The following is a 15,784-nucleotide window of genomic DNA, read 5'->3' as shown; positions in this document are numbered from 1 at the left end:
AACAAGGAAGCTGAAAGTCACTGCATAACATGGATGAACCTTGAGGACATTATATTGAGTGAAATTAGTCAGTCACAAAAGGAGAAATACTGCATGGGACCACTACTGTAAAAGACGAAGAAGAAGAACCCATACTAAAGGAGGTGGTGGGGGGGATTCTTTTCTGGTTACTGGGATGTGGGGGATGGGGTGAGAGGAGGGAGGGGAAGGTGGAGTACAGGGTAGGGGATAGACACAGGATAGTTTGGGTGCTAGGGAGGGGGCAATATACAAGAAGGGGGAGGGGAATGGAAGAACAAAGCAGACAGGAAAACAATTAGGCAGGTTTGCATGGGCTAAGTGGGACAGAAGTAAATAATGATGAATGCACACTCCTGGGAAACAGGGCTCTGGGATACAGGGATTGAGACATGGCTGGAATTGGGGAAAGGGGATAAATAAGATGCTTGGCTGTATTTTGAATCTTGGTTTCCCTGGCATACCATTATAAAATAGACACTTGAGGGGGAGAGAAAGGAATAGCCAGAAATATCACCATAGAAACCTAGTAAGTCCTTCTTCTGCCTATAACTGATTGGAATACCTAAAATGGGGCTACAACTTGCCCAGGGAAGGAAGCTTCCTGTGGAGCCTCTGCATTACATAAGACCATAGGTGGAATCCTGAATCCCATCCAGAATTTTCTGAGGTGGGAAATTTCCACTGGAAAGGACAAGCAGACCAGCCTGGAGTGGCTAGAAGAACAGAAGAAACTTCTTGAAAGAAAGACCGACGGGAAAAATATAAAACAATAATGTCAGACTGACTAATTACTACAAGAACAAGCAAGTTGCTCGCCCAGGAGACATCAAGGCAAGTGATAGGGTCCCCTCAGGAGAAACCCCCTTCTAAGACTAAGCTGCACAGGAACTGTTTAAAGTGTTGAAGAGCAAAGATATCAGCTTGAGGACTAAGGTGAGCCTGACTCAAGCCATGGTATTTTCAATAACCTCATATGCATGCAAAAGCTGGACAGTGAATAAGGAAGACCGTAGAAGAATTGATGCCTTTGAATTATGGTGTTGGAGGAGAATACTAAAAGTGCCATGAGCTGCCAAAAGAACCAATAGCTCTGTTTTGGAAGAAGTGCAGCCATAGTGCTCCTTAGAGGCCAAGATAGCCAAACTTCGTCTCTCATACTTTGGACATATTGTCAGGAGGGAACAGTTGCTGGAGAAGGATATTATGTTTGGTAAGATAGAGTGTCAGAGAAAAAGAGGAAGACCCCCACAGAGATGGATTGGCCAGGTGGCAGCATCAATGGACTCAAGTGTGGCAACAGTAGTGAGGTTGGCCCAGAATCGGACATTGTTTCGTTTTGCTGTGCATAAAGTTGCTGTGAGTTGGTGCCGACTCGATGGCAGCTAACAACAACAAAGACTAAGACTCAATGGGAATACATGCTCTGATTGGTGACCACATTCATCACCGATAAGGGAAAGTGAGGATAAAACAGCAATGAAGCTGCAAGCTGAGCCCTACCACTAATAGACTCCTGTGAACCCGGGTGAAGACCTGGTTGGCCAGAAGTGTGGCAAGACCTGAGGACTCCTGGGCCCAGAGTCAGTGACATACCCACAGAGGACAAGAGTGGAGAGTGAAGCATCCATCATAAGAAGAAAAGGTATATGCATACGAATACACACACTTGCAGATAATACCCACTTGACCTGGCTTCAATGACTGAATGATCAGAGCTCAACTAGAAGAAGAAAGAAGAGGAAAAAAAAGAGTAATCTAATACAATTTGATGAACTTGACCTACATTTATGGATGCAGTAGCTCAAGACAGGGAACAAATCTTTACACCAAGAATCATTCCCACACCCTCCATACACAGAGTAGACAGGGATGGGCAGTTTGGACATTGGCTACCCAAAATGGGGGGGAGGGGCTACAAAGGCAAGAAGTGACTGGCTTACAAGCTTTCAAGAGGGAGCCTAGACCCAGAGTGCATGGAAGAAGGTAGACTCTCCACTGAGTGGTATCCAATCTGTCTGGGCTGGGCTGATGAAATGAGACATGCATAGCCCTCATGTGATACAATAGTGACTGACTGTGAGGGTTGGAAATGTAAAGGTAGACGTTTTGTAGCAAAAGGAGGGGAGTGGCTGACTTTGAAGTCCAGGAGTGGAGGGTCCTGGGACCATCAAGGGAGAAGAGCGGAGTGTGGAATCCTACACCAGAGATGGAGGCAGAGACTATGATGTGGAGAGATGGTAATGGCTGAGGACAGTATACCCAGAGAGGGGGAGGGGCTGTGTGCTGACAACCAGGGGGCAGACTTGCAGGATGTACCATTTGGTTGGTTGGTGATGCATGGAGAGGATTGTAACCATGGCAATGAAACAATACAAGATAGCATGAATGTAAAGCTAATGTTCTCCCATGTAAACTATCACATAATTCACAATAAAACATTTTTTTTTAAATGTTGTTTTTGTTGGTAAGTGCCGTTGAGTCTGTTCCAACCTATAGCGACCTTGTATAGGGTTTCCGAGGAGCAGCTGGTGAGTTTGAACTCTTGGCCTTGCAGTTCAAACCAACCTTGTGGTTGACTGCTTATCCCTACAGCGCCACACCAGGACTCCAAAGAATATTCCTTGTGAATAAAAATTTATAGTTGAAAAATCCATACTTTAATAGAAATATATTTAGAGATATATGGTTTAGATAAGTAACTGTAGAGATATATAAAGGGACTTCAAAAAGCTCCTGGAAAAATGGAATTGAAAGATAATGGAACTTTTTCATGAGCTTGCTGAAGTTCCCTGGTATAGCAGTGGGAGTGGGGTGGCTCCATACGGTAAACACTAGACTGCAAACCACAAGGCTCATGGTTTGAGCCCACCAGATGAGACTTTTTGCTCCTGCAAAGATTTTTTAAAAACTGAGAAATGTTATACAGGGTCACTATGAGTCGGAGCTTAACTTGACGGCACTAACAACACATAGCAGAGATGGCAAACGTCAGAGATGCTTGACGTAAGTTCATGTCTGAGATGATAGCCAAAAAAAGGCATCTGAAATGTCAAGTTAGAACCACTGACCACAGCAGCCAAGTGGCTTGGAGGCCATACAGATAAGTTCCCAGCCTGTATGAGATTAGGCCCAGTATTCCACATTTTGGACCATTCATTCACTTACTGATGTTACACAAATATGAAGAAGACAGGGCTTCCTTTTCTAAGGATCTCTCGCAGCTCACCTAACCCATGCTTTTATCTGCCCTGGAACCTAGACCTGGACAGCCCACCATTGTCATCACCAGGCAAGCTTAGCATCATTAGAAATGACTCCTTTTGCAGCTATCTTCAAATTTACTTTTTCGTTCTCTGGGTGGAAGCAGAATAACAAGTCACCTTTGAAATACAGGTGTGTCACTTAATGTCCATGATACGTTCTATGAAGTAGGACAGTATGTGATTTGCATGTTATGCGAATTCTGTACTCTATGTGGTATATGTGTTTGTGACACTATAGGATAAGCACTGGACTGCTAACAGCAAGGTCAATGGTTCAAACTCACCAACCACACCTCAGAAACCCTATTCAGAGTTGCTGTGAGTTGGAACAGAATCCACAGCACATAACAACAACTTGTTTGTATATATTTGATACACATATATCAAAGTAGCCCCGTGAGAGCTGCTCTGGCTCTCTAATTGTGTGCAGCCTCCGGCTTTGCAAACTTGCACCTGCAATTGGCTGCCCAGTACACTGGGCATACCTGTACCCTGACTTCATTCATGTTCGTAAATAGCTGGAGGGAACAGCTCTGCTCTGGAGAACAAGATAAGAACTGTAATTAAGGTTTAGAAATTCAAACACATAATTCTCTAATACTTTCACACTGACCACCCAAAAATGCATTCTTATTTTTATGATAACATTTGTATTGCACTGAACAATTCCTAGATCAGCTTCATATTATCATCAGTTGGTAAGAGGTTTTTTTAGTAGGTACAACCCTTTTCACAACTTCAGATCAGGGCACATAACCTGCCCTTTGCAGATTAGGAAACAGAGGCTTCATATAGCTAAGTGACGTTCTCGAGATTCAGGATGTACAAGTCAGGACTAAATAAAACTGATCTTTTTACTATGTCTTGTGGTCTCCCAGGGATGTATGAAAGCAACCTGCTGTAGTAACCGAGGGGTTTGGGGATGCACTGTGAAGATTAACAATGAGGCAAGGGAAATTCTAGGACAAAATAGTGTTTCTCTGCTAGAATAATCTAAACAGGAAAACAACATAAACTCAAAGTACTGGCAAAGTAAAAAAAGACAAAAAGATCAGAGGTAAAACCATCTCTTCAAGACATACAACTCTGAAGACAGAGAATATTAAAATAGCTTATGGTGAACTAAATGTTGATAAAGCAGAAACACTGTGAGGCTTTTGATACTTGCTGTTGTGGTAAAGTGCTGTTGAGTCAGTTCCCACTCTTAGTGACCCTTCTGACTAGGGGGCTTTTTGTGGCGCTGTAGGATAAGCACTAGACTTCAAGGTCGATTTGAACTGCTAGGTCAGTGGCTCAAACTCAACATCCATTCCTTGGAAACACTATGCAGAGTTGCTACGTGTCAGAACTGACTCTACAGCACTTAATAACAACAACAATGTTATCTGGGGGTCTTGGTGTGGTGCTATAGGATAAGCACTGAGCTGCTGCTAACTGCAAGGCCAGCGGTTTAAACCCACCAGTAGTTCCTTGAAAATCCTATACAGAATCACTATGAGTTGGCTCTGACTCATCACCATTTAACAAAAATAATGTCATCAAACCACTCCTACGGTGTATATTAAGTACCTTGGGTAACACAAATTATTTGATTTCAACTGCTAGCCAAAAGGTAGATGGTTCAAACCCACTCAACATTACTGCAGAAGAAAAGGCCTGGGTGATGTGCTTCCATTAAGATTACAGACAAGAACACCTTATGAAGCAGTTTTACTGTCTAACACATGGGGTTTACGTGAGCCAAAAGGAAGTTGACAAGTAGCAACAACATAGAGTATGCTAAAAATCAATTTACATATGCATAGATCACACCATTTACACAGAGGAAAAACCTTCAATTCTTACTTAAACACAAAAAATAAATAATCTAGAAAAAAAACCTAGAGCTATTATCTGGAAATTTTTTATCTTTTTATGTTTGAACATACCACAAAAACAGGATCATTGGCAGCTGAATGTGGCAAAGCATTTGTCCCGTTCAGGAAGAAATGGACTAAATTATGAAGGTTCACCATTTGAGAATCCAGAGTCCCATCTGCTTTCTCAAACCCTTCCAGGGCATTCCTGGGAGAGACCAGAATATCAGCAACAACAGTCAGTTTGATTGAGCTCTCTTTTTATTCTATCTAGCTCACATGATAGTCTTCTAATTGGAGAATGAGCAATGATATGGGAAAATCTATCATAAAGACTCCTGGTGTGGTGCTGTAGGATCGGCACTGGACTGTGAATCACAAAGTTGGCAGTTTAAACCAACCAGCTGCTCCTTGGAAACCTTATGCAAGGTTGCTATGAGTTGGAACCAACTTGACAGCACTTGACAACAACAAACCACAACTAATTAACTAAGAACTAGATCAAATCTTTGATTATGCTCTACTATAAAGGGAGGGAGCTCTTAATTAATGCTGCTTCTGCATCTTCTTAGTTGAATTAAAACTCTTTAGTATATAACATGCCAATTATTTATCCTTGTAACTGTCTTCTACACCAGACGATGGGGCCTGGTGTGATGCTGTAGGATAAGCACTGGACTGCTAACTGAAAGGTTAGTGGTTCAAACCCACCGGCTGCTCCCCGTAGCTCTATACAGAGTCGCTATAAGTCAGAACCACTCTACAGCACTTAACAATTTAGCAACACCACCATTACTACAAAACCATAAACTTCTAGAGAGCATCAGTTGCCTGTTTTCGTTGAGTTGATTCTGACTCATGACAACTCCATGTATGTCAGAGTCTAATTGTGCTGTAGGGTTTCCTATGACTGATTTCTGTCTTTTCTGAACATATTATTGTGTTTGAAGTGAATAATGGCTAATTTGTCAGAAGTAGGTCACCAGAATTTCTTTCAAGGCACTTCTGGTTGGATTAGAACCTCCAATCTTTTGATTAGCTGCCAAACATGTTAACTGTTTGCACCACCCACCCAGGAATTTCAAGACTTTCCTAACACTGACTCCTGGTGTGGTGGTGTGGGATAAAGCACTGGACCAAAAGGTTGTTTTGAATCACAAGATTGGTGGTTCAAACTCACCCCAGCCACTCCTTAGAAACCCTTTACAGGGTTGCTATGAGTCGGAACCAACTCAACAGCACTTAACAACAATTCCTTATGCTATTTTCTTATTATCCCTTCTCCATAACTGTTGTTTTTGTCCTCTCTCCATTACTCCATTTTGTACATGTCTCCCAACATCGGGATTTCCTTCTAATGTGTTATCACCACAAGCAGAACAATCTAAAATCTTGTAAGTTGCCATTAAAGCACAGCCTGAAGCACCAACCTGAAGCTGAAGTTAGAGTTCTGGAAAAAAGGAGGATTGTCAAACTTATTGAGGGACAGACAATCTTGTACGTCTTTTAAGCTTGGCAACTTCCCATCTTCTCTTCCCACTTGATTTCTTCTCAACAAACCTTCATAGGTTCCATTACACAGGGTGACCCGGCGGTTATAGTCATCCAGGCTAAGATTTGAAAGATTAAAAATAACATGTCTTAACTCATCAATAGTGTCATAACTTGAGTCCAAGAAGACAAGTCAAGAGCATAGTCACAGTAAATTTTTAACACAGTCATAAAAAAAATTTAAAAACCCAGTGGTAAAATGACCATCTCCAAAGCACTTGTGCATTAAGAAGTTTCAAAATCGTAGATGGATAAAATATGAATATTAGAATAAATATGAAGAAGAATTAGTATTCCATTGGAAAGATGGCTGGAGAGTCCTGTTATGTGCCCTTAAACTTTTAGTATCTGAAGAGAGGATAGTCTTTCTTCTATTATCCTTAGTATTATTCTAAGTTAAGTCATTTTGAGTAGAAATGGTTACAAAAAGCTAGGAAAACTTTTAAGGCAAATTATTGTTAAGCACTGTGAAGTCGGTTCCCACTCATAGTGATCCTGTGTAGGGCTTCCAAGGAGCAGCTGATGGGAAAGGCAAGTGGAAGTCGATAAATCACATGAAACTACATACAGGAGACATATTAGAAGAAGCACTGGACTGGACTGCAGTATTAGAAAAGATTCAAGGCACTGAGAGTTAGGTGACAATTATGGAAGCTGAGAAGGTTCCCTAAAACATTGTTTCCTACATACACGTCGTGACCTGAAATTCCATCATCAGAGCATAATTTTATTGGCAGAAATGAAATTATAAAGCTGTTATTGCCTGGTTTTCATGCATGAGGGTAGGACTGCATGCATGAGAATGGAATCAGTGCACACACACAAGAATAAAAGATATCAAAACCTAAACTAAAATCTAGACTCAAAAAAGAAAGACCTCCAAGGTAGCATCTCAAATGGCACTTAACAATAATGGCAAATGCTTGGGGTTCTGGTGTAGTGCTATAGGATAAGCACTGAACTGCTATCCACAAGGTTGGATTTCAAATCCACCAGCCACTCCTCAAAAACCTGATACAGGGATGCTCTGTGCATTGAGTTGGAACCAATTCAATGGCACCAGACATAAACAATCATATATGCTATAACATGTACAATTCTGTAACAGTAATAAACCAAAACCTGCTGCCACTGAGTTCATTCTGACTCATAGCAATCCCAGAGGACAGAGTAGAACTCAAATTTGTGAGTGGTTACCTAGGAGATATCTATGGTAGAAAGGCGTGGGAGGGATATGAGAGTGCATGTGCCTGCAGGCATAGGTGTAACTGTGGCCATTTGTATGTACATACTTGTATGGGCTCCATGTAGATTCATAAATATACAGTAGAGCACAGAGGGAGTACAGTTAGAGAACCTTGTTGTTAAGTGCCGTTGAATCAGTTCCAAATCAGAGCAACCTTGCATAGGGTTTCCAAGGAGTAGCTGATGGATTTGAACTGCCAACAACCTCTTGAGTAGCAGTCCTGTGCTTATCCTACAGCCCAATACCTCCTTAGATATGTTAAAAAAAAAAAAAACTAAAAAAAAACAAAAAAACCCCCCACAAAACTCATGGAACTGATTTACTGGATTTGAAGGCCATATCCTTAGGGTATCTAGGTCAATTGGTGTAACATGGTTCATAAAGATAATATTCTACATCCTAGTTGGTGAGTAGTGTCTTGCATCTTGAAAGCTTGCAAGTGTCCATCTAGTAGATACAACTGCTAGTCTCTTTCCATCTGGAGCAAAGTAGAGTGATAAAAACAAGCTGTTAATCACAACACCACCAACCAAAGACTGAAGGAAAACAAAGACTCCCAGAAACAATCAGTCTACAAGACTATGGTCTACACATCCCACAGCCTTCTCTAGCCTGAGAGCAAAACTAGATGGTACCAGCTACCACTAAAGAACACTGTGGCTAGAGATACAATAAAAGATCCTTGTTAGAATGGGAGAAACATATAGAACAAAACTCAATTCCTAGAAAAGACCAGAAGACTTTATGGACTGATTGATAGAGACTGGAAGAACCTTCAAGACTAATGTCCTAAGGTATTCTTCTAACCTATAACTGAAGTCAGTCCTGAAGGGTACCTTTCAGCCTAATAATAGATTGACCTCTCAAATAAACAACAACACCTGCAAAGAAAGCACTCCTTAGAACATTCAGCTATACTAGGCCAAATGAGCAACATTTATCCAAAAGCAAAGATGAGAAGGCAAAGGGGACTGGAGAGACGGAAAGAAGAAAGGCAGGGTAGAAAGGAGAAGAGTGTTGATGTACTGCAGGGATAGCAACCATTGTCAAGGAACAGACTGTGTATAAATTGTTGAATTAGAAATCAATTTGCTATGTAAACTTTCACTTTCACCTAAAACACAATAAATTGTTAGAGAAAAAAAAAAAAGCAAGCTTTTAAAAAAGGAAAGCAAAGGAACCTCTTGGGGAATTGTTCTTGCAATGTGTTCCAGGAAAGAGCAACAAACCACGGAGTCTTTGAGGACAGAGTTCTTCATGGACTGAAGAATGTCTACTTGCTCCTTTCTTCTTTAGTACTTCAGAGATCATTCTCTCCCTACCCCATGGTCCTCTCTCCCTCAGCTGACGAGCATAGTCCAGCCGTACCACACGGCTCCCAAGGACATTTACACTTTATCCATGTTGGCTCCTCCACCTGGGACACACTTACTACTCTCCCAAACTCTCCTCACCTTCGCCTGCTTTGGTATGTTTCTTGACTTTCTTCTTGGCTTTGGACATTTACCTATTCTGCTACTTCTCACATTGAACAGTATTGAAATTTGTTAACCAGAGCTGTCTTTGTCTGTCTATAACAATAATCAAAAGGGAGTGTAGATACTCATATTACTCATCCTTGTATTTCCAGCATGGTTACATTGTCTAGAATATAGTAATTGCTTAATAAATTATATGGTAGATGCAGAAACTATTCCTAATTTTAACATAGTTGATCATCAAAGTGATGGTCTAAATACTCAATTGACATAAGTGATTTTGATACATGTATCTATTTGGTTTTTTATTGACAAGCTTAAAGGTGTTTGTTGTTGTTGTTTTTACAGCCCATCTTCCATGGGAAAATCATTTAATGAAACATGTAGACAGAATACATTAGAAACAGTGATATAAAATGATTTCTCCATTTGATTCAGTTGCTGTTGTTATTAAATGCCATCAAGTCAGTTCTGACTCATAGCAACCCTATATTGGGTTTCCAAGGAGTGGCTGTGGGTTTGAACCATCAACCCTGTGGCTAGCAGTCCAGTGCTTATCCTACAGTGCCATACCAGGACAACTTTGAAAACAATTTGCAAAGTGAAATAAGTTAGTAACAAAAGGACAAATATTGCATTAGTCAACTTACATAAAGTATCTAGAATAGGCAAGTGTAGAGAGGTCAAGGATTAGTGGTTGCCAGGGACAGGCAAGAGGGAGGACCGCCTGCTCAGCAGGCAGGGTCTCTGTTAGAGGGGATGGGACAATACTGGGACAGATGGCAGTGGTTGAACAACATGATAAACATTATTGCTCATACACTGAACTGTATGTGCAAAGATTGTGGAAACGTTAGCTATTCTGTCCTATATGTATTTACCGCAATTCGGAACCAACAAAGAAGACAATGAAAGAAAATGTGGTCTCTGAACTTCCATTCCAGGTTCATGTGTCATTACCTATCGCAGACAATTTCCCAGCTGGAGAATCTTGAGCTCTGACTAATCAAAGTTGGCTCATCTTGTCTGGCTGCCCCGAATAGCTGGTCTGTACACACATCGCACTCATTTCTCCCAGTAGCAAAGTTCCAGTAGGGCAAAGCAAAGGACTCATTGCCGGTCAGTCTCTAAAAGAAAAAGGCATAACCAATCATTTATTCCATGCCATCACATCAACAAGAAAGATTCAAAAATGTTGCAGCAAATTTTATAACAAAATTAAAAGCATTAAATGTGAAATTCTGACCAACCTGGAGATCCCTTTCTAACAATAACAAATGGTACCGGTGCCAAGTAACAAAGGCAGGTCCTTGGTGTGAGAAATCTATGGCCTTGTACGGGCGTCCTGGTCCTAAAACAATTGTAAAAATTATTCAAGTCACAGGATGTAATTTTTAAATGTTGAGCTTTTACCTGGAATGTGTCTGTAGAGCCAACAAGTCCATGATGGTAAAAATAATAATAATAATTCATTTATCTGAAAGCAACAATAAGGATAAAACAATTTCAGAAGCAAGTAAGGAACACTTTTGGGATACACACTCAAAAAGTTTGATTTTCAGCAGCGATTCAGAGAAATCTAGGTCACTTTTAGTTTTAAGAGCCCCCCCCGCTATAGATTTAAATCTTAAGCAACAATTTGTTAACATGAAATAGAGTATCCAAAAGACTAAATCGCTAAGACCTCAGTATTTATTTTCAGAAAAAGATTTTCTGACCTATTTCTTACAAATACAGATTTATAAGAGATGGGTTAATTAATATTATAGAAACATCAACTGCACTTTGTTCTGATGCAGTTTTAATATAACCTAAAAAGAACTTGCCTGGAGTTTGCTTCACCAATCTATCAGTTACAAGTACTAGCTGACAAGCTTGCTAGCTGAGACCAGACGAGAGAAAAATAGATTCAAACCAATTTGGCTGGTCACTGAAACTGCCAATTTTAGTGAAAAGCTTTGGGCTATTTAATGACCTCCTTACTGCCTTTTCCATCTTTCTTCCCCTTTCATAACAGCTTTTGATGGTTATGTAGAAACTTTAGCCAACTTTAGCTCTTTTCAAAGTACCTATAATATCTTCTGAGAGCTGAGCAGACATGAATATAAATTTAATTCCTAGATACGACCAGAAACTATAGTTTTCTTTTTCTCTTGAGAGACTATCCTCTCATAAAGCAAAATTTCCTCAGAATGATGACAGAAAAACTATAAAGGTTTATAGCCAGAAGAGCCTCCTTATCTATCGATAAAGAAAGACAGATGCTTATCTGTGAAGCAAGTTTTTAAAAGACTAGTGCTGGAAAAGAACTGTTTTCACTGCTGTTGGCTATATCATCTTTTTTTCTCGCTCTCTCTTTTTGAATGCCTTAATCCAGAGTAAAGTTTAAAATTCTCAAAACTAAATGATGAGGCAGAACAGGTGATAAACCCAAGCACAGACGATTCTAAATGAGATTCTCGCTATTAAAAACAAGCTCTAGATTGTCACTCGCCCTTACCCCAGTGAGGTGCTCCAAAAGTGAGGAGAGCTGTAGGTTCAGAACTTACAGACAAGAGCTCTGAACTGCTCTGGGATCTACAATGGATTCAAATCTTCCTGGAACAAACTGGTATTTATGGTTTGCCCCAGACTAAAAAATAATTAAGGACGAAGTTGGTTAAATGACATTTATAACAGAAAACATCCCGCATGCCAAGTCCTACCCAGACCCAATTTTAGAATCTTGAAGCAGAGAGCGTCATTTTCTGACTAAAATGTTGTGCTGTAGCTCAACTTACTTTTCCTTGACAAAAAAACAACAACAACAACCAGCGACTATCAAGCCAATTCCATCTCCTGGCAGCCCTATGTTGGACAGAGCAGTGCTGTGTTGCATAGGGTTCTCCATGACTGATATTTTGAAAGTAGCTCATTGGGCCTTCCTTCGCGGAATCTCTGAGTGGACTCAATCTCCAATCTTCCAGTTAGCAGCCTAGTGCATTAACTATTTGCACCTCCCAGGGACTCCTCCTTGACAAAGCAATGCTAAAAAAAATGCCTGGAGATTCCCAGCAGTGTCTGGGTACCACAACGTGTTATCTGAAAGTCTACAGTGCAATACACGGGGTTTAACTAGGCACATACTTTCAACACAAACCATCGAATTCTGCACAAACACATTCCACATGCTTTAGCACATACTCAGTTAATCCTTCTAATTTGAAGGCAAGTTCACAGAGGACTCCCATGCCCATATATTTTCCTCTGGGATCAAAATGCATTCACCTCTACTTACCAACTTTTGCCCTTGAGGATTAATAGCTTCATAGACAGCAATTTAGACTTTGAACCCAGAACCCAACTAGAGAAGAGAATGGCGTAAAGTGTCTACAATCACATGCAGGAAAACTTGCTGTATTCTTACTTTAGGCAGTATTTGCTAATTCCTTAACTTTCATAAACCTAATTCTCCCTTGAGGTTGCTGTCTTGTTAATTTACTTACCGGAAGTTACTTCCCACCTCTCACAATCTCAAACCTAAAATTGCCTACGTTAATTCAAGGGAGGAAAAAAAAAACCTACCTAATAATGTATCTCTGACAGAGTAATAGTGGAGCCACACAAAAAAATCATAAATACTGCAGTTGGCAATTTGTGGCTGGGTTCCACTGGGTCCAAGCAGGCCAAGCCAGTGCTGGGTGGTGATCACGTAGTCAGGGTGTGTGGTCTTCTTTGCAAGGTCCAAAGCACCCAAAAACTGCTCCCTCTCCTCAGGAGTCAAGGCATGGATATCTTTCCGAACAACGGGTGGTTTCTTCTGATTACAGTTGGGACCAGTCCAACCAAACTTGCAGTCTCCACAGTTATAGCTAGCAAAGTTTCCTAGTTTATAAAAAAGAGAGTGATGGATAAGAAAGGTATATTCTTTGCTTTATGAAGGAAATTTGTGGATTTGAACTCGAATGTGGTAGTATGGTACAATGAACTCCTTTTTATGTCTCTTCTAGCTACGGTCTCTGGTCTCTGTAACTCCCAACACTCTACTTTTTTCTAATGGATCTGGGGAAAGATGCTGATGGATTATCATTCAATTATGATTGATCGTTAACAGGGTGAAAACTTGGAACTCTAACATGGGTATAAAATGAGCCATCTCAGAAGGAGAAATGCAAGAAGAGTCAGGAGTGGAGTGTGTCCTTTGAACTCTGAACTTTGAACCTCCTGGACCCAGGGACAGAAAGCTGTGATACTGCAGGAGAAGCAGAGGAGCAACAGCAGCATGCCAGACAGAGCAACTAAAGCTGAGTGACTCTGGGAGAGAGGCAGCTTTCAAGATGGGATGTCTCCAGGCACTCAATTGGGGGAACAAGTTTTACTAATCCACAGAACTAAGTGCCTTCGGGCAGAGGCTTTTGATGGAATGGTGTACCCTGTGAGCATTTATCAGGAGCCCTAAGAAAGCTTTGTAACATTGTCAGAGGCTTTGTAACAAGGGCAGAGGCCAGGGCAAGGGCTTCAGAGACATTTGTCTGTGAGCACAGCAGAGGAGCGGCTGTCCTGAGCAGGAGAGCTGTGCCCTGAGCATTTCTGACCCTGTTAGCTTCCCTAATAAGCTCCATAACTGTCAGTGTGGTGTCTGCATTCTGAGTTGCCATTGCAATGAATTCTTGAACCCAGCTGACTAGAGAGTGCTGTGGAAAGAATGGCTGGTGCCATTTGTTTGCAGGTAGAATGGAAGGAAAGAAGGTATTACAAAGAATAGAGCACATTTCTTCCTACTTTATTCTTACCACCACTGTCTTTCTCAGCAGGGTCTAACTGGAGTGAAATGGCTCAAAGCCCTAGAACACCGAGTTAAGGAGCTCTGGTAGCATAGTGGTTACGAATCGGGCTGCTAACCTCAAGGTCGGCAGTTCGAAACTACCAGCCATTCTCCGGGAGTAAGATCAGGCTTTCTGCTCCCCTAAAGATTTACAGCCTCGGGAACCGTGTGCAGAGTCACTATGAGTCAGAACTGACTCCACAGTACTTAACAACAACAACAATGGTGGAATTAATAAATAAGCTGATTTCCAGAATTTAGGTGAAATCTAACATAAAATACCTGGTTGGTTTCACAAAGAAGACCGTTCAGACAAAAATCAATGGTGGCTGACAGGCTGTCTAAGTAAATTAGCCACCATGATGACAGGAAGTACAATTTGCTGCAGAGTTTCTCCTCAGCTCTACAAATGTCTAGTCGGGTTTATCAGTGTGCCGGGAACGAGTACTCAAATATCAAACTCTAAGCAGCCTTCTCAGTAGTGTCTAAAGTGCTCATTATTTTAGCTTGCGCATCACTTTTCCCATCTTAACCTTCTTGATTACTGGTTTTGGTATGGCCAGTACCTCATTCCTTGATGGTAATACGCTAACTTTAAATATATTATTGGAACAAAACTTTGAAACAAAAGGGGGTAAGAATTCTTATCTCCCAGAGGATTGATTAAAGAGGCTTTAGAAGTACTTAACATGGTGACCAGCTCACTTGCTCTCTTCCTACATTTCACACACACAGGTCTTTTTCCTCGTTCCTCCTTTGCCTGTAACCCTCTTCTCTCACTGCCTCCCCAAACGCCTCTTTGTGTGCATTACTCTACACCTCCTTTAAGCTATACATTTGGTTCTCTATAAAGCCTTTCTTGACTTAACATGCCAGAGTCAGATACCCCTGGGCTCCATTCCTACAGTATCCGTAACTCCTCTTTCATCCCATTTATCAGACCAACTTTAATCCTCTCTCTGTTGGTCTCAGCTCCAGGAAGCTAAAAGGTAATAGTGATCCCATGGCATAGACCTATGTTTGGCCTTGTACAAAATGAGTATTTGTTGAATTAAGGATGTAACTACAACATTAGGTTAATTTTTGATTTGTGGAGCAGAGCAGAGCTGCCCCCACCAAGCTAGAGCTAAGTGCCTTTGGGCTGAGGGTTTTGATGAAGTGGTGTGCCTTGTGAGAACTGATCAGCAGCCCTAAAAGAGCTCTGAACATTGCCAGGGCAAGGCAGCGGTCAGGTCAAGGGGCTGAGGGCCAGAGAGAGGCCTGTTTGTGGGCACAGCCGAGGAGAGGATGTTCTGACTGGAAGAACTGTGCTCTCAGCATTTTTTTAACTTATATCCGAACCTGTTAACTTCCCTGATAAGTCAGTCATACTCGCAGCTGTTTACCTATAAAACAATGATTGGAAATGAAAACATCATCACATCTCTGGGATAAGAGTAATCCTTCTTTCAAAATGCTCAGAAATAGCACACTTAGATTGTAATAATAAATTCAACTTAAAGGCATAAAGCTTGTCTTTGAATTTTACCTCTGACTATTTTATTATTTAAGGAGCTCTGGTAGCG

The 15,784-nt window shown here is 41.1% G+C and overlaps 1 protein-coding gene across 1 annotated transcript in view; it reads right to left on the bottom strand.

Moving 5' to 3' along the window:
- DCT (dopachrome tautomerase) overlaps window positions 1-15,784 on the bottom strand; it is a 53,197-nt gene that overhangs the window by 30,692 nt on the left and 6,721 nt on the right. The window contains exons 2-6 of the mRNA XM_006832005.1: window positions 12,980-13,279; window positions 10,666-10,766; window positions 10,376-10,542; window positions 6,571-6,750; window positions 5,213-5,348 (exon numbers count right to left, since the gene is read on the bottom strand). Of these exons, the coding sequence (XP_006832068.1) occupies window positions 5,213-5,348; window positions 6,571-6,750; window positions 10,376-10,542; window positions 10,666-10,766; window positions 12,980-13,279 (884 nt within the window). The remainder of the gene's footprint in view (window positions 1-5,212; window positions 5,349-6,570; window positions 6,751-10,375; window positions 10,543-10,665; window positions 10,767-12,979; window positions 13,280-15,784) is intronic.

This window comes from Chrysochloris asiatica, unplaced genomic scaffold (genome assembly GCF_000296735.1).
Source record: "Chrysochloris asiatica unplaced genomic scaffold, ChrAsi1.0 scaffold00005, whole genome shotgun sequence".
In the NCBI taxonomy this organism is placed as follows: domain Eukaryota; kingdom Metazoa; phylum Chordata; class Mammalia; order Afrosoricida; family Chrysochloridae; genus Chrysochloris; species Chrysochloris asiatica.
This window is presented reverse-complemented; position numbering and strand designations above follow the sequence as displayed.